Source organism: Hyperolius riggenbachi, chromosome 11, assembly GCF_040937935.1.
Source record: "Hyperolius riggenbachi isolate aHypRig1 chromosome 11, aHypRig1.pri, whole genome shotgun sequence".
Classification (NCBI taxonomy): Eukaryota; Metazoa; Chordata; class Amphibia; order Anura; family Hyperoliidae; genus Hyperolius; species Hyperolius riggenbachi.
Genome location: NC_090656.1, coordinates 40,567,679 through 40,594,043, shown reverse-complemented (window position 1 = coordinate 40,594,043; position 26,365 = coordinate 40,567,679). Strand labels below are relative to the sequence as shown.

General features: G+C 48.4%; 1 protein-coding gene across 1 annotated transcript in view; it reads right to left on the bottom strand.

Moving 5' to 3' along the window:
• GPATCH1 (G-patch domain containing 1) overlaps positions 1–26,365 on the bottom strand; it is an 80,077-nt gene that overhangs the window by 41,976 nt on the left and 11,736 nt on the right. The window contains exons 3-9 of the mRNA XM_068261407.1: positions 25,554–25,639; positions 23,913–24,073; positions 20,749–20,846; positions 19,496–19,548; positions 17,827–18,069; positions 12,000–12,144; positions 3,939–4,018 (exon numbers count right to left, since the gene is read on the bottom strand). Of these exons, the coding sequence (XP_068117508.1) occupies positions 3,939–4,018; positions 12,000–12,144; positions 17,827–18,069; positions 19,496–19,548; positions 20,749–20,846; positions 23,913–24,073; positions 25,554–25,639 (866 nt within the window). The remainder of the gene's footprint in view (positions 1–3,938; positions 4,019–11,999; positions 12,145–17,826; positions 18,070–19,495; positions 19,549–20,748; positions 20,847–23,912; positions 24,074–25,553; positions 25,640–26,365) is intronic.

Below are 26,365 nucleotides of genomic sequence, written 5' to 3'. Positions count from 1 at the left end.
CAACACTAGCATGCTTAAAAGCAGGTAGCAGACATCAGTTATGAGAAATAACAGTGGGAACATACTGGCTGATCTGCTACTTAAAGGAAACCTGAAGCGAGGAAAATTATTTAAAATAAACACATGACATAGCTACAAATGAATATTACATACTAACCCCACAACATTTCCTCTCAGAAGCTCACCATTTTCTTCTTACAGTGATCCCTTCCAGTACTGACAATATTTTATAAGAACTGAAATATACCAGTTGCTGTTAGTTATATATCAGCAGCTGTCAGTTACAACTGAATCTGCAAGGTAATGTTCATGCTTCCCTATGACTCAAGTGGGTGATATTACAGTTAGGGCCTGTTTCCACTACACGCAGATTGGATGCAGAAAAACTGACTCCAATGAATGCCTATGGAAAAATCTGCATCAGAAAAATTGTGTTTAGTGGAAACAGGCCCATAGACATTCATTGGAGTCAGTTTTTCTGCAGCCAATCTGCGTGTAGTGGAAACAGGCCCCAACAGTGTGCTGACCGGGAAGCTGTTATGACGTAATGGCCATTTTCAAAATGGAGGACGGAGAACTCCATTGATCACAGAGGACAAACAGGACGCAGGAGAGGAGAAAGAGATTGAGTGGTAGACTACACAGGAGGTAAGTATGACCTGGGTATGGTTAATTTGACTTTTTATTTTCAGTTCAGGTTCTCTTTAAGTGCACTCGAGGCAAATCTAGGGTACCAAAACACATACTTGCTTACATATGTTATCAGGCGCCGGGAGACTTGGGCGCAGGATACAGCCGGCATGGCTTATCCTGCTGCTGCACAAGTTCCCGGCGGCGTTAATTACTATTCCCCTTCTAGGTCCACGTGGATGGTGGGGAATTATATAATTTGGCTTCCAGCTATAGCTGGAGGTCGAATCATATTGTTTTAAAATGTAACTTCTGCTCCGTCTTCTGAGGGTGCCGAAGTTACTCAGTGTGCGCCGCTATAGCCGTAATTCCTATTATGGCCTATGGTGGCGCCAGCTGCGCCCAAATCTTCCTGTGCTGAATATAACTGCTACGTACTTACCTAAGGGGAGGAAAGTCTATGGATCCTAATCTTGGACCTCCCAAAAATTACCAACAAGAGTTTTTTGGTAACCATATCAGAGCCACACGTGAGTTCGGCTGTACTGTGTCTGCATGAGTATGGCCACACCTGTGCAGTAAGCCGGAGCTGCTCATGTGGGTGCAGCATGGGCGTGTGCCAGAAGAGGAGCACAGCCCTGATCAGCAGCGGCAGAGGACAGTGTGGAAAGCCTCTATACAATCCAGAGGGTCCCGGGCAGCGGTGGAGGGCTAGCGAACAGCATGGGAAGCCTCTATAGGATCCAGAGGGTCCTGAGCAGCGGCGGAGGACCGGAGCACTATGTGTGAAGCCTCTATATGATTCAGAGGATCCCAGGCAGTGGCAGAGGACCACAGGGCAGAGTGGAAAGCCTCTCTATGATCCACGGGGTCCCAGTTAGCGGCAGAGGACCAGAGGGAAGCATGAGAAGCCTCTATAGGATACAGAGGTTCATAGGAAGCGGCGGAGGACCAGAAGAGAATGTGGGAAGCCTCTATAGAATCCAGAAGGTCCTGGGCAGCAACAGAGGACAGCTTGGGAAGCCTCTATAGGATCCAGAGGGTCGCAGACAGCAGCAGAGGACCGGTGGGCAGCTTTTGAAGCCTCTATAGGATCCAGAGGGTCCCAGGCAGCAGCAGAGGACCAGTGGGCAGCACTGGAAGCCTCTATAGGATCCAGAAGGTCCCGGGCAGTGGCGGAGGACCAGAGGACAGTCTAGGAAGCCTCTATAGGATCCAGAGGGTCCCAAGCAGCGGTGGAGGACTGGAGCACTATGTGTGAAGCCTCTATATGATCAAGAGAATCCCAGGCAGAGGACCAGAGGGCAGCATGCGTGGGAAGTCTCTATAGAATCCAGAGGGTCCCAGGCAGCAGAGGACAGCGTGGGAAGCCTCTATAGGATCCATAGAGTCCCGGGCAGCAGCAGAGGACCAGCTGCCCCCAGACTTCTGCCGCCTGAGGAAGTCGCCTCACTTGGCGTCATGGGTAGACCGGGCCTGGATACCTGCCAATAATACAATACATCATACTCGTGTACTGTGCTTAAAGAGACTCTGTAACAAAAAAAAACATCCCCTGAGGGGTACTCACCTCAGGAGGGGGAAGCCTCCGGATCCGAATGAGGCTTCCCCCGTCCTCCTGTGTCCCACGGCGGTCTCACTGCAGCCCACGGAACGCACAGGCGACAATTTGTCGTGCTGTGCAATATTTACCTTTTCTGGCTCCAGCGGGGGCGCTGTTGCAGCTCTTCTGACGGAGATAGGCGGAAATAGCCGATCTCCGTCGGGTCCACTCTACTGCGCAGGCGCAGGAGACTTGCGCCTGCGCAGTAGAGCGGCCCGACGGAGATCGGCTATTTTCGCTTATCTCCGTGCAGAGAACCAGTACTGTGCCTGCGCTGGAGCCCGGGAGGTAAATATTTACATCCACGCCGTTCCGGGAGGGTTTTCTCTGCCGCAGTGGGACACAGGAGGAGAGTGGAAGCCTCGATAGGATCTGGAGGCTTCCCTCTACCAAGTTGCGTACCCCCCAGGGGATGTTTTTAGTTACAGTTCCTCTTTAACCTCCTTGGCGGTTCATTTTTTCCGCCAAGGAGGCTGCATTGCACTTTTTTGTAATTTTTTTGTTTCATGTAGCTACCTGGGTGGTAGCTACATGAAACACCACTAGAGGGCGCATGTGCCTCTAGTCCGATCGCCGCCGGCAACAACAGCAAACAGGAGATTGCGTATAGAACGCAATCTCCTGTTTGGCTTCTCCTGTCGCCATGGCTACGATCGGAATGACGTCATGGACGTCCTGACGTCAGGCGCACCCGATCCAGCCCTTTGCGCTGCCTGGGAGTGATTGGTCCGGGCTGTGCAGGGCTCTGGCGGGGGGGGGCCTCTTCTGCCGCTGCGTGCGGCCGATCGCCGCGTGGTGGCGACAACGATCAAGCTGTACGTGCGGCTAGCAAAGTGCTAGCTGCGCGTACAGCACTTTACAGAATGGAAATCGCCCCACCAGGGGCTGAGATATCCTCCGCGGCGGCTAACCCCGAGCTCAGCTTGGTGTTACCGCCAAGGAGGTTAAAGCAATCCTGAGTTGAAAATAGCTGATGAGACAAACAATTGTATCTATCTTCCTACTACTGCAATTTGTTTTTTTAAGAATCCTATAGATTTATTTTCTGTTTAAAAGCAAAATAAGTAGGTTTAGGTCGCATTCACAGTGGGACGTTATGGTCGCACGTTATAAAGTTTTATAACGCAGCTTACCGCACTGCAATGCTAATCACAGTGCAACATTAAAGTCGCGTAAAAAAAAAAAAATGTTGTTGCCTTGTGGTAACTCACTGCTTGCAGTGCGTTACCTCTTAACGCAGACAATAAAACGCAACGTCCCACTGTGAACACAGCCTTAATGTTTTATTGACTCAGCTTAATGACTTTAGTATCTGAAAGAGTTTATCTATATCCTGCACACATAAGCTGATCTCTGCCAGGAAAGAGTTTTATGGCAGTAAGTAGTTATCAGTGAAAGGTACCCTATAGTTCAGTAGTTCAATGACGGTCCGCATCTGCGCTCTAGTGGCTTCTTGCTACAGCAGACAGTCCTTGTGCTTGCTCAGTGCGGCTGCGCTGGTGCACATATGGGATTGTGGCTGTCCTAACATATTTGACAAGCTCTAGTGGAATATGTTCAGGGTGTCCCAGAGCTGTAGGCTGAAGGAGGGTAGGGGAAGCCGCTGGACAAACTCTGGACGGTCTGTTTGATGTTCAAACTTACGTGAATCAGCAACTTGAAATAAACATGGCTCTACCACCGGGTTCCAGAGAAGGAATTTTACCTTTTTTGATGGAGCTGGTTCTGTTGCTATAGAGAAACCATCCAACATTTTACCGACATACTGAAGTTCTTTTGAAGACACTGAAAAAAAAATACAGATGTCAGCACAGCCCACTGATCAATATATTTAACATGAATAATCAAAACAAATAAAATAAAAAAACTAAAGTGCATCTGAGAAAGTGAAGCAAAGCCCTGACTCCAGTGCACAGAGGTCACCATAAGGTGGCAATGTGGCAGCCACTCATCCTCCATGTGTAGATCTTCAGATGCCCCCTGCTGGCGATTGGTTGCCTGGCTGTCACACTGGAAAGAGGCATGCAATACAATACAATACAATAACATTTCTATAGCGCTTTTCTCCCATAGGACTCAAAGCGCTTAGGCTCTCTCAGATTCAGTAATTAGTAGGATGAAGTATTCACACAACAAAAGTTATATTTCTGCAAATGCCAGACTGAACAGGTGGGTTTTCAGTCTGGATTTAAACACGTCCAGGGATGGGGCTGTCCTGATCTGTTGAGGTAAGGCGTTCCAAAAACGTAGGGGCAGCATGACAGAAGGCTCTGGGACCAAAAGTTTCCAAGTGGACTCTGGGTATGACTAGATTATTAGAACCTGTGGATCTGAGAATGCGGGGATTGCTACGCAGCTGTAACATATCTTTTATGTATCCAGGGCCTAGATTATTCAGGGATTTAAATGTCAGTAGGCCGATCTTGAATAGGACCCTCCATTCTATAGGTAGCCAGTGAAGGGAATGCAGGACTGGCGTTATGTGGCAGTGACGGGGTTGGTTGGTTAGCAGTCTGGCAGCAGTATTCTGTATCAGCTGTAGGCGGTACAAGACCTTTTTTGGAAGGCCAGTGTAGAGAGCATTGCAGTAGTCCAGTCGGGATGTGATGAAGGCGTGGACTAAGGTTGGCAGATCTTCTGGGGGTATGAGGTGCTTGATTTTTGCAATGTTCTTCAGGTGAAAATAGGATGATTTCACCACAGCAGAGATTTGAGTTCTGAAGTTTAAATCCCCATCAATTAGAACTCCCAGGCTACGCACATGATCAGAGCTGCGTAGATCCGTGCCTCCTATTCCCAGTGGTGAAGACTGCAAGTTAAGTTGTTTTGTTATCATGCTCTGCCCTCCAGTCAGAAGGACTTCAGTTTTGTCTGCATTTAGTTTCAGCCAGTTGTCATCCAGTGCACACCCATTAACAAACTTTGTAAGATAACAATCCAGGGAGACAGCACCCATGTGTGACTGCCGGGGAGTAAGCTGGTGCATAACCTCGACCAGATTGCTCTAACGGTCACGGACCAACCAAGTGTAAAGAAGGATGTTAGGATATTTGTGGAACAGTGACACTATAGTGATGCTATAGACACGCAGGTCCCTCATCAGGTTTTGCACCTGATGAAGGACCTGCGTGTCCGTAACATGTAGTGTCACTGTTCCACAGTACAGCAATTGTTTGCAGCCAGTGGTGTGCCGCCTCTTCTTTACTTGTGGCACACCCATTAACAGCCTGCAGAACATGAGGATGCTGAGTATTTCCCACAGCCGACATATTAAGGCATCTGGCATCCCATGTATGATATAATTCATGTGCTGTGCTCTCAATAGTCATCTCCACCAATCACAGCAAGCAATGTAGCAGGGAGACACACACATGCGTGCACAGTTTCCCTATTCAATGTAATGAAGCCATATGGCATAGCTGCAGATATATACTGTATGTTATGGCCAGAACCCGAAGTTTGGCCACTTCGGGTTCTAGACGGTCAAAACTAGACGTGGCCGTCTCACTGCAGCCAATGTCCGAAATGAATTGAATCCTGGCGGCTCCGTTCCTCTCCTGCCCCCATCCTATTGACTTCTAGCAGCCGAGGACACACGCAATGCACCCAGGGTCGTTTGTCGCGGCATGAAAGCAGGGATTTGTGCCGTTCGTTGGCAGAAGCAATGTCTGCAGCTTTCCTGCCACAACGAACCATTCTGTGTGCATTGTGTGTGTCCCCGGCTGCCAGAAGTCAATAGGAGGGGAGCAGGGGAGGAGCCAGAGCCGGGGAGAGGAACGGAGCCACCAGGATTCAATTCATTTTCGGTATTGGCCGCAGTGATGACGGCCACTTCTAGCTTTGACCAGCCAGAACCTGAAGTGTCCAGACTTCTGGTTCTGGTCGTAACATATATAAAGCAGGGTGATTGCCTGCTACCACCCTAAGCAGGAGACTGTGGTGCGCAAAGCATTGACTTTACTTTAAATTATAATTATTATTTATTTATATACTATAGCACCAACATCTTCCGTAGTGCTGTACATAGTACAAAGCAAATAGTGAGGAGCATAGATACAGGAGACATTCAAAGCTCCGTACAATCAGGACATCCAGTAATACAAATACAAAGATGATGCGTGGTGTGCGACATCACCAATACTGGTGCATGTTCGTATGATAACTTACATCAGAATAATAGCGTCCATACACAGAACAATAAAATTGTTCTATTTTCTTGTTTATTTGAACAAAACTATCAAATCAAATGAAAATCAAAAAATCTTTTTTTCGATCAAGAAATTTGAGTGATTATCCTGCTTTTTTTCTATAAAAATCTGATCAGACAGGATGGAAAAATCTTTATATTTGATCTAATGGAATAATCAAAAAGAATTATCTAATCAGAAATGTTTTTAAAAAAATTTGTGCCATGTATGGGCACCATTAGAAACACTAGGAGGAGGTCCCTGCCCTTGCAAGCTTACAATCTAGAGGGTAGTGGGTGGAGACATTAGGAGGAAGTCCCTGCCCTTGCAAGCTTACAATCTAGAAGGTGGGGGGGGGGGGGAATAGGAGGTCCGTGTCCCTGCAAGCTTACAATCTAGAGGGTAGTGGGTAGAGACATTAGGGGGGGGGAAGCCTAACTTTGCAAGCTTACAATCTAGAGCAGGCTTTCTCAACCAGGGTTCCTTGAGTACTCTGCAGGGGTTCCTTGGCATTTTCCCCCATCGTGGGGATGTATAATGGAGCTCACTATAATAGGTGGCACTGTAACAAGAAGCACTAAATTAGGGGCTTAGGAGGCAGTGTAATGAGTGGCAGTGTAATAGGGGTAGTGAAATAAACAGCCACGCATACTTTTAAAGACCATGCCTCCTGCTAAATAAATGCGGGGGTTCCTCGAGATCAAAAAATAGTTTGCAGGGGTTCCTTGAGATCCAAAAGCTATTTGCAGGGTTCCTCCAGGGTAAAAAGGTTGAGAAAGGCTGATCTAGAGAATAGTGTGGTGGAGACATTAGGGAAAGGAGACTGGTCTTGCGTGCTTACAATCTAGAGGGTAGTGGGGTTCAGACATTAGGGAAGGAGACACAGGGAATAGCGGATGAGGCAGTGAGCCCCCAATGCTACCTATAGCAAATTATAGGCTCGTCTGAACAGTGAGAGCACATTTGAGTTAGCGTCCCATATTCAGTATACTTTGTCTCCTGAGTTTTCTCTTAGGTGATAATTTTCATATTCTAATCTTCAGCACTCTGCAATTAAAAAAAAAAAAGGTACAAAAAAAGTAGTTGTTAAAGGGACTCCGAGCAGTGCAGAAACTATGGAAAGATGCATATCATTTTAAAGCTCTCTTTCTCCTCTTTCCAATGATATATAAACCGCCGCCCTACGCCTTTTAGTTTTCGCTATTTTCGCGATTGAAATTGCCGCGGCTTCAATCGCGAAAATAAAGAAAACTAAAAGGCGTAGAGCGACGATTTAGGTGTCGCCAGAAAGAGGAGAAAGAGAGCTTTAAAATGATATCCATCTTTCCATAGTTACTTGTATTACACAGGACGACACTTTCCCCAGTGTCAGCAGCTCCATTCAGCAGAAAAAGTCGCCCTGTGTAATACAAGTAACCAGGGGCGTCTGAGTCACTAGGCAACTCTAAATTTTTGCCTATAGCGCCATTGGTGGAAGTGGGCGCCCTCCCGACAAGTCACCGCTCTGTTCGTGTTTATTTTATTTCTTTTTTTCAGCCAGGTCGGCGCCGGCTGTGACAGGCAGCTCAGCCTGTGCCCGGCGCCGCCTACTGGTCCGCCCCCTTCCTCTCCTCTTTTCCGAGCGAGCAGCAGCAGCACGCACATTAGTTTATGTGGGAGTGCTGTGCCGCCGCCTACTGGTTCGCCCCCTCTCCCCGCCCCCTCTCTCCCTCTCTGTTTAGAGCGTGCGGCCGCCGCACGCTAGTTTGTTTACACGCCGCGCCGGCGCCGCCCCTAACTCCGCCCCCCGCCTGTCACACGTGCTTGAAGGCACCGTGTGGCCCGCCATCAGGGGGGGACATCCGTGACTCCCGTCACGGGCCCCGGGCCTGTAGGGGGGCCCCATCCCCGCCGCGGACCTGGCGGGTGCCGCCCGGCCGCCGCTCAACCCCCGCCTGGCCGCTGCTCCTTCCCTCCATCCCTCTAGCCGCTGCCTCCGCCGCTGCCTCCGCCGCGTCAGACCCCGATCAGGCGGCGACAATAGTGCGGGCGCTAGGACCCAGCGCCCGCACTGATATGCGGAAGTGACGTAACTTCCGCATATAGAGCGGGTGCGTCCAGCGCCCGCTCTGGTCGGGTCGCCGCTGATCTTGAGGTCTGACGCTGGCAAGGTAGGGAAAGCGGCGGCGGCTGAGGGGGCGCTCCCTGTCACTCGCTCACTAGCTAAAGGGCCTCCCTGTCACTCACTCACTAAAGGGCCTCCCTGTCACTCACTCACTAAAGGGCCTCCCTGTCACTCACTCACTCACTAAAGGGCCTCCCTGTCACTCACTCACTAGCTAAAGGGGCTCCCTGGCACTCAATCACTCCCTAAAGGGCCTCCCTGTCACTCACTCACTCCCTAAAGGGGCTCCCTGTCACTCACTCACTCCCTAAAGGGCCTCCCTGTCACTCACTCACTCCCTAAAGGGGCTCCCTGTCACTCACTCACTCCCTAAAGGGCCTCCCTGTCACTCACTCACTCCCTAAAGGGGCTCCCTGTCACTCACTCACTCCCTAAAGGGCCTCCCTGTCACTCACTCACTAGCTAAAGGGGCTCCCTGTCACTCACTCACTCACTGCCTAAAGGGGCTCCCTGTCACTCACACACTACCTAAAGGGGCTCCCTGGCACTCGCTCACTACCCAAAGGGGCTCCCTGGCACTCACTCACTACCTAAAGGGCCTCACTGTCACTCACTCACTCCCTAAAGGGGCTCCCTGTCACTCACTCACTGCCTAAAGGGGCTCCCTGTCACTCACACACTACCTAAAGGGGCTCACTGGCACTCGCTCACTACCCAAAGGGGCTCCCTGGCACTCACTCACTCACTCCCTAAAGGGCCTCCCTGTCACTCACTCCCTAAAGGGGCTCCCTGTCACTCACTCACTGCCTAAAGGGGCTCCCTGTCACTCACACACTACCTAAAGGGGCTCCCTGGCACTCGCTCACTACCCAAAGGGGCTCCCTGGCACTCACTCACTACCTAAAGGGCCTCACTGTCACTCACTCACTCCCTAAAGGGGCTCCCTGTCACTCACTCACTGCCTAAAGGGGCTCCCTGTCACTCACACACTACCTAAAGGGGCTCCCTGGCACTCGCTCACTACCCAAAGGGGCTCCCTGGCACTCACTCACTCCCTAAAGGGCCTCCCTGTCACTCACTCCCTAAAGGGGCTCCCTGTCACTCACTCACTGCCTAAAGGGGCTCCCTGTCACTCACACACTACCTAAAGGGGCTCCCTGGCACTCGCTCACTACCCAAAGGGGCTCCCTGGCACTCACTCACTACCTAAAGGGCCTCACTGTCACTCACTCACTCCCTAAAGGGGCTCCCTGTCACTCACTCACTCCCTAAAGGGGCTCCCTGTCACTCACTCACTCCCTAAAGGGGTTCCCTGTCACTTACTCACTACTTAAAGGGCCTCCCTGTCACTCACTCACTCCCTAAAGGGCCTCCCTGTCACTCACTCACTAGCTAAAGGGGCTCCCTGTCACTCACTCACTACTTAAAGGGCCTCCCTGTCACTCACTCACTCCCTAAAGGGCCTCCCTGTCACTCAGTCACTCCCTAAAGGGGCTCCCTGTCACTCACTCACTAGCTAAAGGGGCTCCCTGTCACTCACTCACTAGCTAAAGGGGCTCCCTGGCACTCACTCACTGCCTAAAGGGGCTCCCTGTCACTCACACACTACCTAAAGGGGCTCCCTGGCACTCACTCCCTAAAGGGGCTCCCTGTCACTCACTCACTACCTAAAGGGGCTCCCTGTCACTCACTCACTACCTAAAAGGGCTCCATGTCACTCACTACCTAACCTGGGGGTCCCTGTCAGAATCCAGGTGAGAGGTGTCTACCATAATAAGGGGGCATTCTGCCTATTTATGTGAAATGCTGTCTGTCTATGTGCCTCATGACTGCTGAATTTGTCTTGTTGGGGGCCTAATGATTGAATGTTTACTTGTTGGGGGCCTCATGATTTGTTGGGGGCCTCATGATTTGTTGGGGGCCTCATGATTGCTGAAATTGTCTTGTTGGGGGTCTCACGATTGCTGAATTTGTCTTGTTGGGGGCCTCATGATTGCTGAATTTGTCTGGTTGGGGGCCTCATGATGGCTGAATTTGTCTTGTTGGGGGCCTCATGGTTTGTTGGGGGCCTCATGATTGCTGAATTTGTCTTGTTGGGGGTCACATGATTGCTAACTGCGAGACTATGGGAAAAGCTGAATCATTACCATATGAGACAATAGCATTAAACCTACTTTTTTAGCTTTTTCAAACAGAAAATAAAACTGGGAGGTTCTAAAAAAATGATGGAGCACTTTCTCCTTCCGGCTTGAAGGAGGAAGTGCTCGATATTGAGGCTTGCAACGCGTCCATTCGGACACTTGCACCTCGTTGGGGGGGGCCCGGACTGATGATTTGTGAGGGGCCCCAAAATTTCTGATGGCGGCCCTGTGTGTGACGCCAGACGGAGGGACCAGTGCTACCGCCGGCTGACACCTGACCTGAGTCAGTGTGCACACAGCGCACAAACTAGCAGAGCCTGAGAGACGACACACACACAGACAGTGAGTGCCAATCCTCAGATCTGACTGCTGCTCTTGATAATTTTTTTATATGCATCCTGGCTGGCTGGCCGGCCCTGATTCCGCCCCCCCCCCCCGCTCGCCCATATCCCCCCCGCTCGCCCAGTGGCTCCTGGGAATGGATATTAAACACAGGCATATATAGCATCATGCCTGCTGCTGTGTGGGTCTGGGCAGGACTCGGAGGGAGGGAGACACACTTGCTGCGCAGTGTACAGAGCAGCAGAGGGGACACCCTCATAGTGAGTGGCGTGACCCCTCTTGATATTATATGCCCCACTCTCCCCTGGCTGGCCCTGAGATTTGAGTGGGGGGGGGGGGCGCCACAGGTTTTCTTGCCTGGAGTGACAAAGTGGCTAGAAACACCCCTGCAAGTAACTATGGAAAGATGGATATCATTTTAAAGCTCTCTTCCTCATCTTTCTGGCGACACCTAAATCGTTGCCCTACGCCTTTTAGTTTTCTTTATTTTCACGATTGAAATTGCGGCCGCGGCAATTTCGAACGCGAAAATAGAGAAAACTAAAAGGCGTAGGGCGGCGGTTTATATATCATTGGAAAGAGGAGAAACAGAGCTTTAAAATGATGTGCATCTTTCCATAGTTTCTGCACTGCTCGGAGTCCCTTTAAAGCACTGCCAAAATTATTCTGAGTATTTTCTTGCTTTCAAAGACATTTTGTTGTCAAGGTGAAAACATATCACCCAGGTGAAAACTCAGGAGTAAAAATTATTTGAATAGGGACCAGTGCAGTAGAACAAGCATGCAGACAATGAGGCCCACGGCCGTGCAAGGCAGAAGAAGGGATCCAAGAGCTCCTCCCACAATGCAGCCCCTTACAGAATGTCACTCCTCCCACAATGCTCCTCCAACAATTCTCCTCCTCCCAAAAAGCAGCTCCATACACAATGTCCCTCCTTCCACAGTGCATTATCAAATTGATGATTGGTTGCAGATCAGCAATTGTTTTATTACCCTTCTTGTTTTTATATTCTTTTGGTGCCGTCCAACCGAACAGGCCATCTCCACTCTCCTCTTTCAGGACTGTGTCATACTTGGACAGAGAATCCGTGCCATATATATCGTCATCCTCATCCTCCAGAGCCCCAACACCAAAAGCCTGTGCAGGAAAAATACAAGGTTATCCAGATCCATACAGCAAATACCACAGGTAAGCTTATGTTGTGTACAGAAGCTTCTTAGCGACAGTCAGAATGGTAAAGCAAGGCTAAGGACAACAGTCCCAGGAGTTACAATGGCAGCCCTCATTCATTTTAAATTGGAGTTGAACCCACTAGGTAATATTTATCTCAGGCTGCATTGGAAAGGGCTTGTTGTGTCCGCTTTGTTGTTCCCTTTCCTGCTTGTCAGATCCTGTCATGGATCTGTGCCCCAGTGTGTCCTTGGTGCATGCACATAATGTTCTAAGAATGTCTACTGGTGGGTAATTGACAAGTCATGAAGGTGAGGGGGCGGCTGTGAATGCCAAAATGCGGAGTAGCAGGAAAGGCAGATGAGTATTGGGCACCGCAGTGTGCAAAAGAGTGGGCACAGCTTAAACAACGAGGGTTAGCCATACTATCTCAGGAAAAAATAAAAACACATGTAAGTAGATAAAAACTTGATCTACTTACTTATGTATTGTACTGTCCACATTTTGATTTCAGTGAATTGTATATAGTAAATAAATAGAACACTGTTCCAGGCATTTTACATCTTTACTGCCTCTGACTGAAGCCAATCCTGATGTAATTTCCTCCCTTACTCTTCTGCCTGAAATGGTGTATGCAGAACTGCACTGTCAGATCTAATTTTCTTAGTAAACACATGAGTAGATCATAGATGGGATTTCAGCAGCTTCTGCAGAGGGGTGAGGTGGTTTATATTCTATTTCCCTTCTGAGCCTCCTATCACACTGGACTGCCCTCAGCCAATCAGCCAGGAGCAGGAATGTGGGAGGGGAGATGACAAGCTTCCCTCTCCCGAGCAATGTATGAGAAAAGAGCCAGGCTGATAGATAAGATTCATTACAGCAGACACATGATTGTATTGGAGTGCTTGCAGTGCAGGGTCAGGATGAAGACTTACCTTATAAACACAGAGCAGTGGGTAATAGGAATTTGATTTTATGGCAGACAGTCCTGCTTTAAAATCATACATGAGGCATAGTAAAGTATTACAGCTTTACTCACATGGGGCTTCTTCCAACGTGTACCTATTATACAGCCGCCTGGAGACTTGGGTGCAGGGTAAAGCCAATAAACTGCTCACCCTGCTCCTGCACAAGTCCCGGCGGCGCTAGTTACTATTCCCCCTGCAGGCCGCCATGAATAGTGGGGAATGATGTAATTCATCTTCCAGCTACTGCTGGCGGACGAATTACAGTGTTTTTGTAGTAATTTGTGCTCTGTCTTTTGATGATGCCTAAATTACTCACTGATGGCGCTATAGCCGTAATGCCTATTATGGCCTATGGTGGCACTGGCTGTGCACAAATCTCCTGCGCCGTTTGTACAGCACTCCCTTGCAGCCCCTAGAAGTCTCGGTGTCCCTCAGTAAAGGTCAGCAGTTGTCAGCTGTTCCCCTCCATAGCGGCCAACGACCCGGCAAAGTCGGCTGCTTTTGCACATGCGCGGGCTGGACTCTAAATAATGCATGTTAAATTCTACTACTAATGGTGCTTGCTACACTGTTGCACTGTAATTTCGTACAATAAAGCATTCCGGGTTGGTGGGAAGAACTGACTTGACGGCCATGGAGGGCTGGACTACCGCTGGATTGCCACTTGTTGTCTTTGGGGTCCCCAGTCCTCTCCTCTCATGGATGAGCGCTTCCTCTTGCTATGCATGTGCAGTTCATAACTTAGGGCTGAATTGCTCATCGACATCAGGTGAATCTTCCAAGCGCCAGAGGAAGGAGAAGAGCGGCGGGGAATGGGAGGGACTCCAAAGACAACGAGCAGCGTCAGCCTTCACAGGATCAGCTAATCCAGCCCACGTGTGTTTCGTTCAGTTTTTTCCCCCGATTCAGGAATAAAAAGAAGCTTTAAAGTGAATGGGAACCGCATTTTAAAGAAAATGAAGTAAATACTTACCTAGGGAGAGGGAAGGCTCTGGGTCGTATAGAGCCTTCCATCTCCTCTCTTGGTCCAGTGCTGGCTCCCCCCCCCCCCCCCCCCCCGTTTTAATCCCCCGCCTAGAGAGTTTTTGGAAGTCTTCGGGAGCCGTGTCCTCCCGAAGACGTGTGGCTCCATACTGCACAGGCGTGAGCGTGCAAGAGAGCGTGCTTGCACAGGCGCAGTACAGGGCCGCCCTTCTTCAGGAGCACTCAGGCTCCCTGAAGACTTCTGAAGCCTCCTTCGGCCGGGTAAAGCAGTATTTTACTAATTTAGTCAAATACTGCTACCGGGCGAGCCAGCACCGGATCGAGGGGACCAGGAGAGGAGCAGGAAGGCTCTATATGACCCAGAGCCTTCCCTCTCCTTGGGCAAGTATCTGTCTCATTTTTTTTAAATGCAGTTCCCATTCACTTTAACCTCCTTGGCGGTATTGATGAGCTCAGCTCGTCAATGACCGCCAGAGGGCGCCGTTTAGGCCCCGCTGGTCCAATTTTGATAAAAAAAAAATTTAAAACACGCATCAAGCACTTTGCTTGCTGCGTGTTTCTAACGATCGCCGCCGCTCGCCGCCGATGCGCCGCTACCCGACGCAAAATAGGTACCCCCTCTCCCCCCCGCAGACTGGCCAATCAGTGCCAGGCAGCGCTGAGGGGTGGATCGGGACTCCTGATGACGTCACAACGTCGAAGTCATCACGATCGTCGCCATGGCGACGGGGGAAGCCCTAAAGGAAGTCCCGTTCAGAACGGGATTTCCGGACGGGCTTGATCGCCGGCGGCGATCGGAAGGGTGGGAGGGAAGGAGCAGGGAGGGGGGGAATCATGTAGCTAGCGCTAGGCTAGCTACAGGGTGGTTAAAGGACCACTGTCACGAAAAAGTGTAAAATGTAAAATACAGGTAAATGTAACAATACACAACTAAGAAGTATGTTCTTCCTGAGTAAAATGAGCCATACATTATTTTTCTATGTTGCTTTCACTTACAGTATGTGGTAGAAATCCAACAGAACCGACAGGTTTTGAACTAGTCCATCTCTTCATGGGGGATTCACAGCAAGGCTTCTATACTACTTTATAAAATCATTCCCTGAAAAGGAACTGCACATTTTTTTGGCAGTGGGATAGAGCAACTGCCATTCACTAAGTGCTTTTGAAACTAAAGAAAACCTTGACAATCCCCATGAGGAGATGGGCTATTCCAAAACCTGTCAGATTTGTACTACCTACTGTAAGTGACAGCAACATAGGAGAAAAGTAATTTATGGCTCCTTTTATTCTGGATATATGTATTTACAGGTATTTAAAATGTTACAATTTTTGTGATAGTGGTGCTTTAAAGCTTAAAGTGAACCTCCGGACTAAAAATCTACTCAGCAACACTGAAAAGGCTTGGTGTTTGTTTACCAGTTTCACAGCATCAGAACTTTGTTTTTCTTACACAAGCCTTATTTTTAGCTGCACAAAAGCTAAGCTCCGCCCCATCAAAGAAAACTGCCCGGGCATTTTTCCCCTGATACTGTGCAAAGCATGATGGGATTTCCTATGTTGTTATTCACGTTGCCTAGCAACTGGGAGGGGTGATCAGACAACCTGCGACCTGGACCCTGGACCAACTAAACATATGCTGAAATGCCCTGACCTGCTTGGTCCAGCATTTCACAAAATAGTAAATTGCTCTCTGCAAGCAGGGAGGTTTCCTACCTCTCTAAAAGAAGGAATCATCAAGCCCCTTCTTAAAAAACCTTCCATGGATCCAGATGCTATGAGCAGCTACAGACCTGTCTCCAACCTCCCCTTCTTAGGTAAAGTTATTGAAAAGGCTGTCTATCTGCAACTTGAAACCAGGCTGTCAGTAAACAACATCCTGGACCCTCTACAATCTGGCTTTAAGAAACACCACAGCTGTGAAACAGCCCTTATCCAAGTCTGCAACGATCTGCTCATGGCAAGGGACAGAGGGGAATGCTCCATCCTAATCCTGTTGGATCTCTCAGCGGCTTTTGATACAGTTGACCATGAAATCCTGCTTAACAGACTGCAGGAGTACTGTGGCATCAGTGGATCAGTCCTCCAGTGGTTCAGATCATTCCTGACTGACAGAACACAGAGAGTATCCCTAGGACCTATAATGTCCAAACCTGCACCTCTACAATTCGGAGTGCCACAAGGATCAATCCTATCCCCTCTGCTGTTTGCAATCTACATGTTGCCACTCGGTACACTTATCCAACGACATGGCCTGACGTAGCACTGCTACGCCGATGACACACAGCTATACCTGTCCTTCAAACCTGGTGGAACAGACCCTACCCCAAAAATAAACTCTTGCTTAGCTGAGCTTCAGGCATGGATGAATGATAACTGGTTGAAACTGAATGCTGACAAAACTGAGGTCCTGTTTGTCCAAGGCCAGTGCCCGCCATCAAAACAGCTCTATCCTAAAGCAACACCAATCAGGATTGGGAATTCAGACATAAACAGCTCCAACCTTGTGCGCAGCCCTGGCGTACTAATCGATGGGGAATTGAGTTTCAGAAACCAAATTTCATCTGTAGTTAAATCCTCCTTCTTTCATCTGAAGAACATTGCAAAGATTAAACATCTGATTCCCCCAGAGGATCTTCCAACCCTAGTCCACGCCTTCATCACATCACAACTGGACTACTGCAATGCCCTTTATGTTGGCCTCCCCAAAAAGGACCTGCGTCGCCTGCAATTAGTGCAGAATTCTGCTGCCAGATTGCTAACAAACCAGCCTCGCCACTGTCACATTACACCGATCCTTCGCTCACTGCACTGGCTACCAGTAGAATGGAGAATACTCTTCAAGATTGGACTGCTGACATTCAAATCCCTGCACAGTCTGGGCCCTGGATACATGAAGGACTTGCTGAAGCTGCACCACACCTCTCACAACCTCAGATCAGCAAGTTCTGTAAACTTGGTCACTCCCAGAATGCACCTCAAAAAATCTGGAGATAGAGCCTTCTGCCATGCTGCCCCTACTCTCTGGAACTCCCTACCACACCCAGTAAAGACAGCACCATCCCTGGAGCTATTCAAATCCAGACTGAAAAGCTACCTGTTTAGCCTGGCATTTCCAGATTTATAAAATTCTTCCTCTGTACCACGATGGTCTGAGCCATGCTTATGCGCTTTGAGTCCCACGGGACAAAAGCGCTTTACAAATGTTATTTGTTGTTGTTGTTGTTGTGATCAGCACACAGGAGAGTTGGAACTGTGTCTCATGCTTCCTGTCACCTCCTTTCAACCAAAAAGATGGTTGCCCTCATGAAATCAAACATTTGCCTGTTCTTTTAAAACAGGGTGTGTAAGACATTATATGACCTCTCTATTTTAATTAACATAACTAATGTAACTTAATGACAGTATGTTTGTTTAGGCTAAAGTTCCTCTTTGGCGTCAAGAGCGGTGGGCAGAGATTAGCCGTAGAATGCGCGCGCATCCCCGTTTGTGTGACGGAGCGGAGCTGGATAAGTTCATCTCCAAGTTGCATACTTGTGTACCTGTTTGATACTGAATCAACACTGAACTGCAGCAATAAATGGCTAGTAGTGCCAGACCTTTTCCTTGTCTTTGGGTTGTGAACATTCAGGATAATGCAGTACAGGAGGTGGCCACAAAACAAACTACATGCGCTAGCTGGGTGCCACTCCAGGAATACCTGCCCAGACATCCCGACTTTCCGTCCTCTGGTGGGCTGGCTGGATCCCATCCCCCTAAACGTCTTGTCAGATCCATCGCTGAACAGACTAAAGTGCGAGTCCGAGGATCCAAACAAGGCCTGGCGAGGATCCAGGCCCTGGTACCCGAGACCATGAACGTTGTCCTTCACACTAAAGTCTATGGGCATCACATCTTTGGGGGCAAAGGTTATGTCGTCCGGAATATATTCATCATCTTCATCCTTGGATGGAAAAAAAGAAAGTGGATCAGGTTCCATTATACAAAAATGTTACAGCTGTTAAAACAAACCAGCTGTGTCAAAATACATCAGGCTATACAGTACATGGTACACAAGCACACACAAAAACAGCCATCACCACATGCTTTACTGAAAACACAAACCATCATCCTGACAGCAGCAGCAATCATGCAATGCCTTGCCCACCACTGTATTACAGGAATGACACAGAATATTCAGATGTGTTCTGAACTGTGCTGAGATTACATAATTGTGCTACGGGACAAGAGTTGAATCAAGATTCAAGATTGGATCTGGCAAACCATCCATACTAAATGTAACTATATTTAAGCAGGAATAAACTCTGACACAATATTCAATACAAACATGTTTTCCTACTTTTGATTACCCCATACAGTTATTATATTTGCTTTTGAGCACAATTATAATTGTCCCCTTACTAATCACAAGTTCCAAAAGTACAATTTATCTGCTCTGAAAGCTGACTTTGTAACGTATTGCATAGCTGCTGTATTTATAAATAATACAGTATCTAGTGAGAATTTCTCTCATGTTTTACCTTCTGCAATCAGTGCAAGCTGAAGCACTGCCCGGAATGTTTACTAATTGTGGCTGATAAGGAAACATAAACAAGATAATGCAATCAATTGAATTTGGATATAAGCTTCCCACCTCCATTATAAGCTTCCCCCTGAAGAAGAAAGTGGTGTGTTTAAAGAGACTCTGAAGCGAGAATAAATCTCGCTTCAGAGCTCATAGTTAGCAGGGGCATGTGTGCCCCTGCCAAAACGCCGCTATCCCGCGGATAAACGGGGGTCCCTTCACCCCCAAACCCACCCCCGCAAGACTTGGTCGCAAAGTTGGTCGTGAAATATCTCTTCCTGGAGGCAGGGCTAACGGCTGCAGCCCTGCCTCTAGCCGCGTCTATCAGACGCGCATCGCCGCCTCTCCCCCGCCCCTCTCAGTGAAGGAAGACTGAGAGGGGTGGGGGGGGGGGGGGCGGAGGTACGCGTCTGATAGACGCGCATGAGGCAGGGCTGTGGTGGTTAGCCCTGCCCCAATGCGGAAGCGCTCCCCGGCTGCACGGAGAGGATTTGGGGGTGAAGGGACCCCCGTTAAACCGCGGGATAGCGGCGTTTTAGCAGGGGCAGGGGCACACATGCCCCTGCTATCTATGAGGTCTGAAGTGAGATTAAATTCTCGCTTCAGACTCTCTTTAACAGTTTGAATGCTGTTCTGCTACCAATTTCATGTAGTTTTTATGCTGTAAATAATCTTTTAAACAAAAAAAAAATGCTAAGCTTTATACCAATTTAGAATCGTGATTTTCTATTTTTTTTAAATAAGCACTAGTCAAACAAATACTTTTTCTCTTTGATACAAAATGCTTATTAGATTTAACCCTTACCTCAGAATTTTCTGAGCCTGTAGGAGGCAGTGCACAGCCGTATGTCTTCACTCCTGGATAAGAGATTAATATTACTTGGTGACGCACTCTCCTATAAATATATCACAATACCTATGTATAAACATGTAAGCAGGACAAACCACTGGTTTCCTTATCAATCTTTACAGAATAAAAGGTACCTATCTATCTATCTAATCGCAAACACTGCAGTGAGAATGATCTAATAGGCATACATTAGCAGCAGCGCCTTGCTGATCCCTGGCGATCCACAAAGCGCTGAAAAGTCTCCGAATGTGGACCATGCCCTGAGAGGCGAGTGAAAACGTCTGTGCAGGTGAAGCCGACACACACCAGCCCAGAGACATCGCTGTTCCGGAGAAAAGAAAGGTACTTCAGACAATGTCTTAGTAGGGATAGTACTATATGTACCTGTGTACCAGGACTACCAGGATATACTGTATTATTAGAAAACTGGCATGTGTTGTCTGCAGCTGCAGGACCTGCCCAATCCTCACTATGACCTGACACCAGTGTTGCCAACTCATCCCTTTAATTACTGACACATCTAAGTTATACAGGTTCTAGGGCTATTTACACATAATCAGTGCCTTAACTGCATCTACCTAGCCCCAAAACCTGTATAATTCATATGTGTCAGTAATTAAAGGGATGAGTTGGCAACACTGCAGGCTGACACAATAGATGAACATTCCATTGTAAACACAGATTGTACAGTAAAAGGTTGCTGAGGAGATGGGAAAGCATTTTCTAGGATGGGAGAAAAATGGACAACAGATGTGAGGAAACTCATCTGACCCGGGATTCTTTAAAGTGTGTCAACCATCACCTGGGTCATATTAGAAAGCAGAGAGAAAAGTTAGTAAATGAATGATTGTGATGCTGTAGTCATTTGCAGCACCTGCAGAAAGAATCTACAATTTCAGGACAACCCGCAAATATAAAAAAAAAACATGCTCCCTTTGTATGCTGCACTCAGCAGTAGTCGAACAATTAACCACCATATTAGCTTCTCCCACTGTTTTGTGATATGACCCATGCAGGTGGGTCCAGGGTTTCTGGATGACCAATGTCCTCCAGCCTTTTCCAACCTTAGTAAATTAGGCGCAATACAACTATTTCTCCTCTAGTGATTGTTTCAGTCAGTTTTCAAACCTGGAGACCTGAAAACCTGGTTAGCCAACCTCAGCGGAATAAACGGATCAGTAAGTTGCAGCCATTATAGTGCCACCTACCCGAGTCCTGCTTCCGGGCTTTCCTCTTAATCCTCGGACCCACTCCTTGCCCTTCCTTCCAACCCATCTGCCGCAGTAACTGCACACCAACCGTGATCCTGGGGAGAAAAGACAAGGTTATAGCTTGTAATGGAATACAATGCAAAGTACTGCACCTGAATCCTTAGTAAAGGCACTGGAACCCTCCCCACTTACTATCCATCCATAACTCTGTTATTCCTATAATACAGTATTTATCTCTCATCAGCAACTTAAGTTCATGAAAGGCTTCGGCCCGGTTCACATTGGGGTTGTTAGCCAAACGGATCTGGTAAAACGGATCTGGTTTCTGCTTCACCGGATCCGTAAGGCTTGGTTCACACTGGCAAACAGATCCATGAAAATGGATCTGATCATCGGCGGGTGAGGAAGGGTGCAGCAGCCAGGCGGGTGAGGGAGGGTGCAGCAGCCGGGAGGGTGCAGCAGCAAGGCAGATGAGGGAGGGTGCAGCAGCCGGGCGGATGAGGGAGGGTGCAGCAGCCGGGCGGATGAGGGAGGGTGCAGCAGCCGGGCGGATGAGGGAGGGTGCAGCCGGGCAAGTGAGAGAGGGAGCAGCAGCCGGGCGGGTGAGGGAGGGTGCAGCAGCCGGGTGGGTGAGGGAGGGTGCAGCAGCCGGACGGGTGAGGGAGGGTGCCGCAGCTGGGAGGGTGAGGGAGGGTGCAGCAGCCGGGCGGGTGAGGGAGGGTGCAGCGGGCAAGTGAGGGAGGGTGCAGCAGCCAGGCGGATGAGGGAGGGTGCAGCCGGGCAAGTGAGGGAGGGTGCCGCAGCAGGGTGGGCGAGGGAGGGTGCCGCAGCCGGGCGGGTGAGGGAGGGTGCCGCAGCAGGGCGGGCGAGGGACGGTGCAGCAGCTGGGCAGGTGAGGGAGGGTGCAGCAGCTGGGCGGGTAAAGGGAGGGTGCAGCAGCTGGGCGGGTAAAGGGAGGGTGCAGCAGCCAGGCAGGTGGGTGAGGGAGGGTGCAGCAGCCAGGTGGGTAAAGGGAGGGTGCAGCAGCCAGGCAGGTGAGGGAGGGTGCAGCAGCCAGACGGGTGAGGGAGGGTGCAGCAGCCAGGCGGGTGAGGGAGGGTGCAGCAGCCAGGCGGGTAAAGGGAGGGTGCAGCAGCCAGGCGGGTAAAGGGAGGGTGCAGCAGCCAGGCGGGTAAAGGGAGGGTGCAGCAGCCAGGCGGGTAAAGGAAGGGTGCAGCAGCCAGGCAGGTGGGTGAGGGAGGGTGCAGCAGCCAGGCGGGTAAAGGGAGGGTGCAGCAGCCAGGCAGGTGGGTAAGGGATGGTTAAAACATACCCAAGCTTCTGTCTTCTTCATTGCAGCCTGGCGGTAGGGAGGGTTTCTTCCAGGCTTCCATCTTCTTCCGCCCTGTATTGTGTCCCACGTCGTGTCATGTGACTACCACGCTTCCTCCTTCCGGGTTGAAGGAGAAATCGCAGTCACGTGACGTAACGTGGGAAACAATACAAGGCGGAAGAAGATGGAAGCCCAGAAGAAACCCTCCCTACCGCCAGGCTGCAATGAAGAAGACAGAAGCCTGGGTATGTTTTAACCATCCCTCTCTCACCCACCCACTCAGGTATGGCCTGGTTTGCATCCCCCCACCCCACCCCACCCCAGGCCCTTAACGGTCCATTTCTTTGAACTAGTTCCGTTCTCTCATTGCCCACAATGTAGGGCTTCATTTTCCGTTTCTAGTCCACTGGGCTCATTGGTCCGGAAAAAAGCTGCAGCTGTAAACTTGCGGTCCATTCTGCGGATCGTGCGGAATGGATCCTTACAAACGTACGCATGGGAACAGTTCCATAGGTTAACATTGGATCCGTTTTTAACCCTTCCGTTTGTACAGTATCCGTTCAGGAAAGGTGGCAGGTCATTTTCTACAGGTGTGGTGGGACTGTCCTAAAGCCAGGAAGCTATGGATAAAGGTTTATCAGTGGATCTATATGGAAGACTCCGAGCAGTGCAGAAACTATGGAAAGATGCGTATCATTTTAAAGCTCTCTTTCTCCTCTTTCCAATGATGTGTAAAGCACCGCCCTACGCCTTTTAGTTTTCGCTATTTTCGCGATCGAAATTGCCGCGGCCGCGACTTCGATCGCGAAAATAGAGAAAACTAAAAGGCGTAGGGCAACGATTTAGGGGTCGTCAGAAAGAGGAGAAAGAGAGCTATAAAATGATATCCATCTTCCCATAGTTACCTTGTATTACACAGGGTGACTTTTTCTGAAAGTCAGCAGCTCCATTCAGCAGAAAATGAAAAAAATCGTCGCCCTACGCCTTTTAGTTTTCTCTATTTTCGCGATCGAAGTCGCGGCCGCGGCAATTTCGATTGCGAAAATAGCGAAAACTAAAAGGCGTAGGGCGGTGGTTTATATATCATTGGAAAGAGGAGAAAGAGAGCTTTAAAATGATATGCATCTTCCCATAGTTTCTGCACTGCTCGGAGTCCCTTAAACTTTCCAGTTTTGCCCTTGTTACCTGATTATTCTGAATTGATACATACAATACATGATACATACATAGTCATAGGACTATGGTAGGGATTAGATTTAGATTGTGAGCCTCTCTGAGGGACAGTTAAAGTGATCCTGAGGTCAGGATTTTTAACCAAAAAACACTTGCTACCTGATCCGGGGGGATTACCCATATCAGGTAGCCTCAACTCCTGCCGCTCTGGGCCACTCCAGTCGCTAGATATCAGTCACTTGCAGTGGTCCCTGGTTACGATGCTGCAAGCTCTGCTCCGTGTGCCTCATCCCAGAGCAGGGGGCATGGAGGTGGGGGAGAGGCGGGGAATGGGTGGAGGAGATCTGTGCAGAGCTGCCCAATGTCAGCTGGGGAAGGGGTGTTTGAAGGAGTGCTTGGAAATTGGGCGTTTTGCATGAGTACGCCCCCTCCCCTCAGGTTTGCCGACAAGCTACATGTCAGCAATTGTGGGGGCTGACAGCGGGGGGGGGGGGGGGGGGGGAATACAAAGTCATATCAATGACTAGGGAACATGCCTCTGTGTCCCATCTGCCCAATTCCCCCCCGTGCCACCTCAGGTACACTATAAGTGACAAGACAATATACTCTGTACAGCGCTGCGGAAAAACAAGAATCTATTACAATAGATCAAGTAGCAGAAGAATGGATTTCTTACTTTGCAGGAGCGATGAGGTCCTCCAGGATGGTGGCTCCTGGGATAGGAGCTGCGACAGCCGCCAGCTCTCTGGCCTTCTCCTGAATCTTGTCTTTGGTTTTGGAAGCAAAGTCATCGGTCGTCAGGATCTCCTTTGGTGCAATTCCAAACTCTCCGAGATCCTAATACAATTAATTTAGCTGCTGTCATGTCAACTGTCTTTAAATAACTGGGTCATTTCCAAATAAAGGAATGAAATAAAAGAAAGCAACCTCTAAATAATAATAATAATAATTAAAAAAGTTAACTTGCATATAAGGTGGAACTCTACCCCAACCCTATCTTTTAGTTTTGGATGGAATGGGAATGTTCTTTTGTACAGTACCACCAAACTGGCCTACAGATCTTTTACAGTTTTATGTAATCGTGGGATATTATTTCCATATGTGTTAATACTGAACATCAAGTTTGATTTACGGCAATTTATACACTTGTATATTTTGATATATTTGTATAAAATTGTTGTTTGGTTACAGAGTCTACATTTCAGTGGGTGTTACCCAGTGGTTGTAATGCAACCATGAGCGAACAGATGGAAATTTTAGGCAGCCAATAAAAGTAAATTTTTCATTGACTACTGTTTGAGTTATATGTATGGCAACACTAAGCTCTCTAAAACTACATCCAGCTAAGCGAAATTACCAAGACAGCTACAAACAACGCTGGCATAAAAAAAACTAAGCAGATGTGCACAGAGCAACCAATCAGAAACCTTACTTCTCTTAACTGCTGACTCCTCTTTTGGTTGCTTTGGGAGACGACCAATGAATTGCAGAATTTTCTAAGCCAACATAAATTTGCTTGCAGTCTGTACGCAGATTGGACTTATTTAGTCTGGAGAAAATACGCCTTAGGAGAGCTAATTAACATGTATAAGTCTATCAGAGGGCAATATAAATGCTTGGCAGATGAGCCATTTGTCCCTAGGTTTGTGCAAAGGACTGGGGACATGATCTGCATATGGAGGAAAAAAGTTTTTGCGATATATTTAGGAAAGGGCTCTTTACAGTAAGAGTGATTAAAATGGGGAATGTATTACACAGGAAATAGTTATGGCAAATTCTATATCTGCCGTTTAGCCCCATCTACACCATACAATTTTTTTGTGCGATTCGATTCAATTCATTTATTCGATTCGATTCAATCTGACATGTCCGATCGGGATCTGATTCATTTTTCCATTGCAGAACAATGGCAAAATGAATCGAATCCCGATCAGATATGTTGTATTGAATTGAATCAATGAATCGAATCGCACAAAAAAATTGTATGGTGTAGATGGGGATTTAAGGGGGCTCAGATGTTTTCCTTGAATTGAATGGCATTCATGGCTACAATTACAAGGTAATTCCCAGTGTTGTTGATCCAGGGATTTTATCTGATTGCCATCTGTCGGGAAGGATTTTTTCCCTTTTGGGGTTAATTAGCCCATGCCTTGTGAGGGTTTTTCGCCTTCCTCTGGATCAACAAGATATGTGAGGGTATAGGCTATTGTTGTACTTTATTTTCTGGTTGAACTCAATGGCTGTATGCCTTTTTTCAAGCCAATGAACTATGAATATAACAAGCTGAGTGGAATTGATAAAAAATAAAATGTCTTGCCTCCTCATCCATGAAATCCTCTGGCCGGCTGGCATGTTTCTCAGCCCTCCCCTGTCGAGATGACACAAACGTGGAAGGAGCCCAGCCTGAAACAAAGAGGACAGCATAAGAAAGTGGCTTGAAGTAACTTCCAGAAATTGCCACAGGGTGAGTACACACATCCAATGATTGGCCAGTTTTTCCACCTCCATGTACTAGGAGAGCTTACCTACACAATCTGTTCGTAGTATTCAAAATCTGTTGGTCCTCATACTACATGGAGGTGGTACTATTGGCCAATTAAAATTGGATGTCTGTATACCTTTCTCGAGCTGATAGGCTGTAACTCTTTAGTGAAGAGAGATAGCCTGGACCAGAGAAGTCCTAACTCATTGTCTGCAACATGAGGATCACAAAAAAAAAAATCAGATATGCAAATCTCTGCAATATTATATGCAATTGTCGTCCCCAAGCCAGGATCTTAAATTTTGCCAGCTCACCCCGATTACTGCGTAGTCGGCTTGCAATACCCGCAGGTACCTTATCTACTTCACCACTGAGGGTTTTTTTACTTTACGGAGCAGATACATTTTCACCTTTCAGCGCTCCTCCCTTTCTTTCGCAAATAGCTTTATCACTACTTATCACAACTAAATGATCTACCATATATCTTTTTTCTATTCGCCACCAATTAGGCTTTCTTTGATGTGTATGTTTTGAATCACAAACACTGGTCCACATGACAGCCCAGGGGCCCCAGGTCTCTCTCACTCACTGGGGCCCCCAAACCACCATGCGACACCTAGAGGGAAGTGCGGGCAAGCCCTGGACCT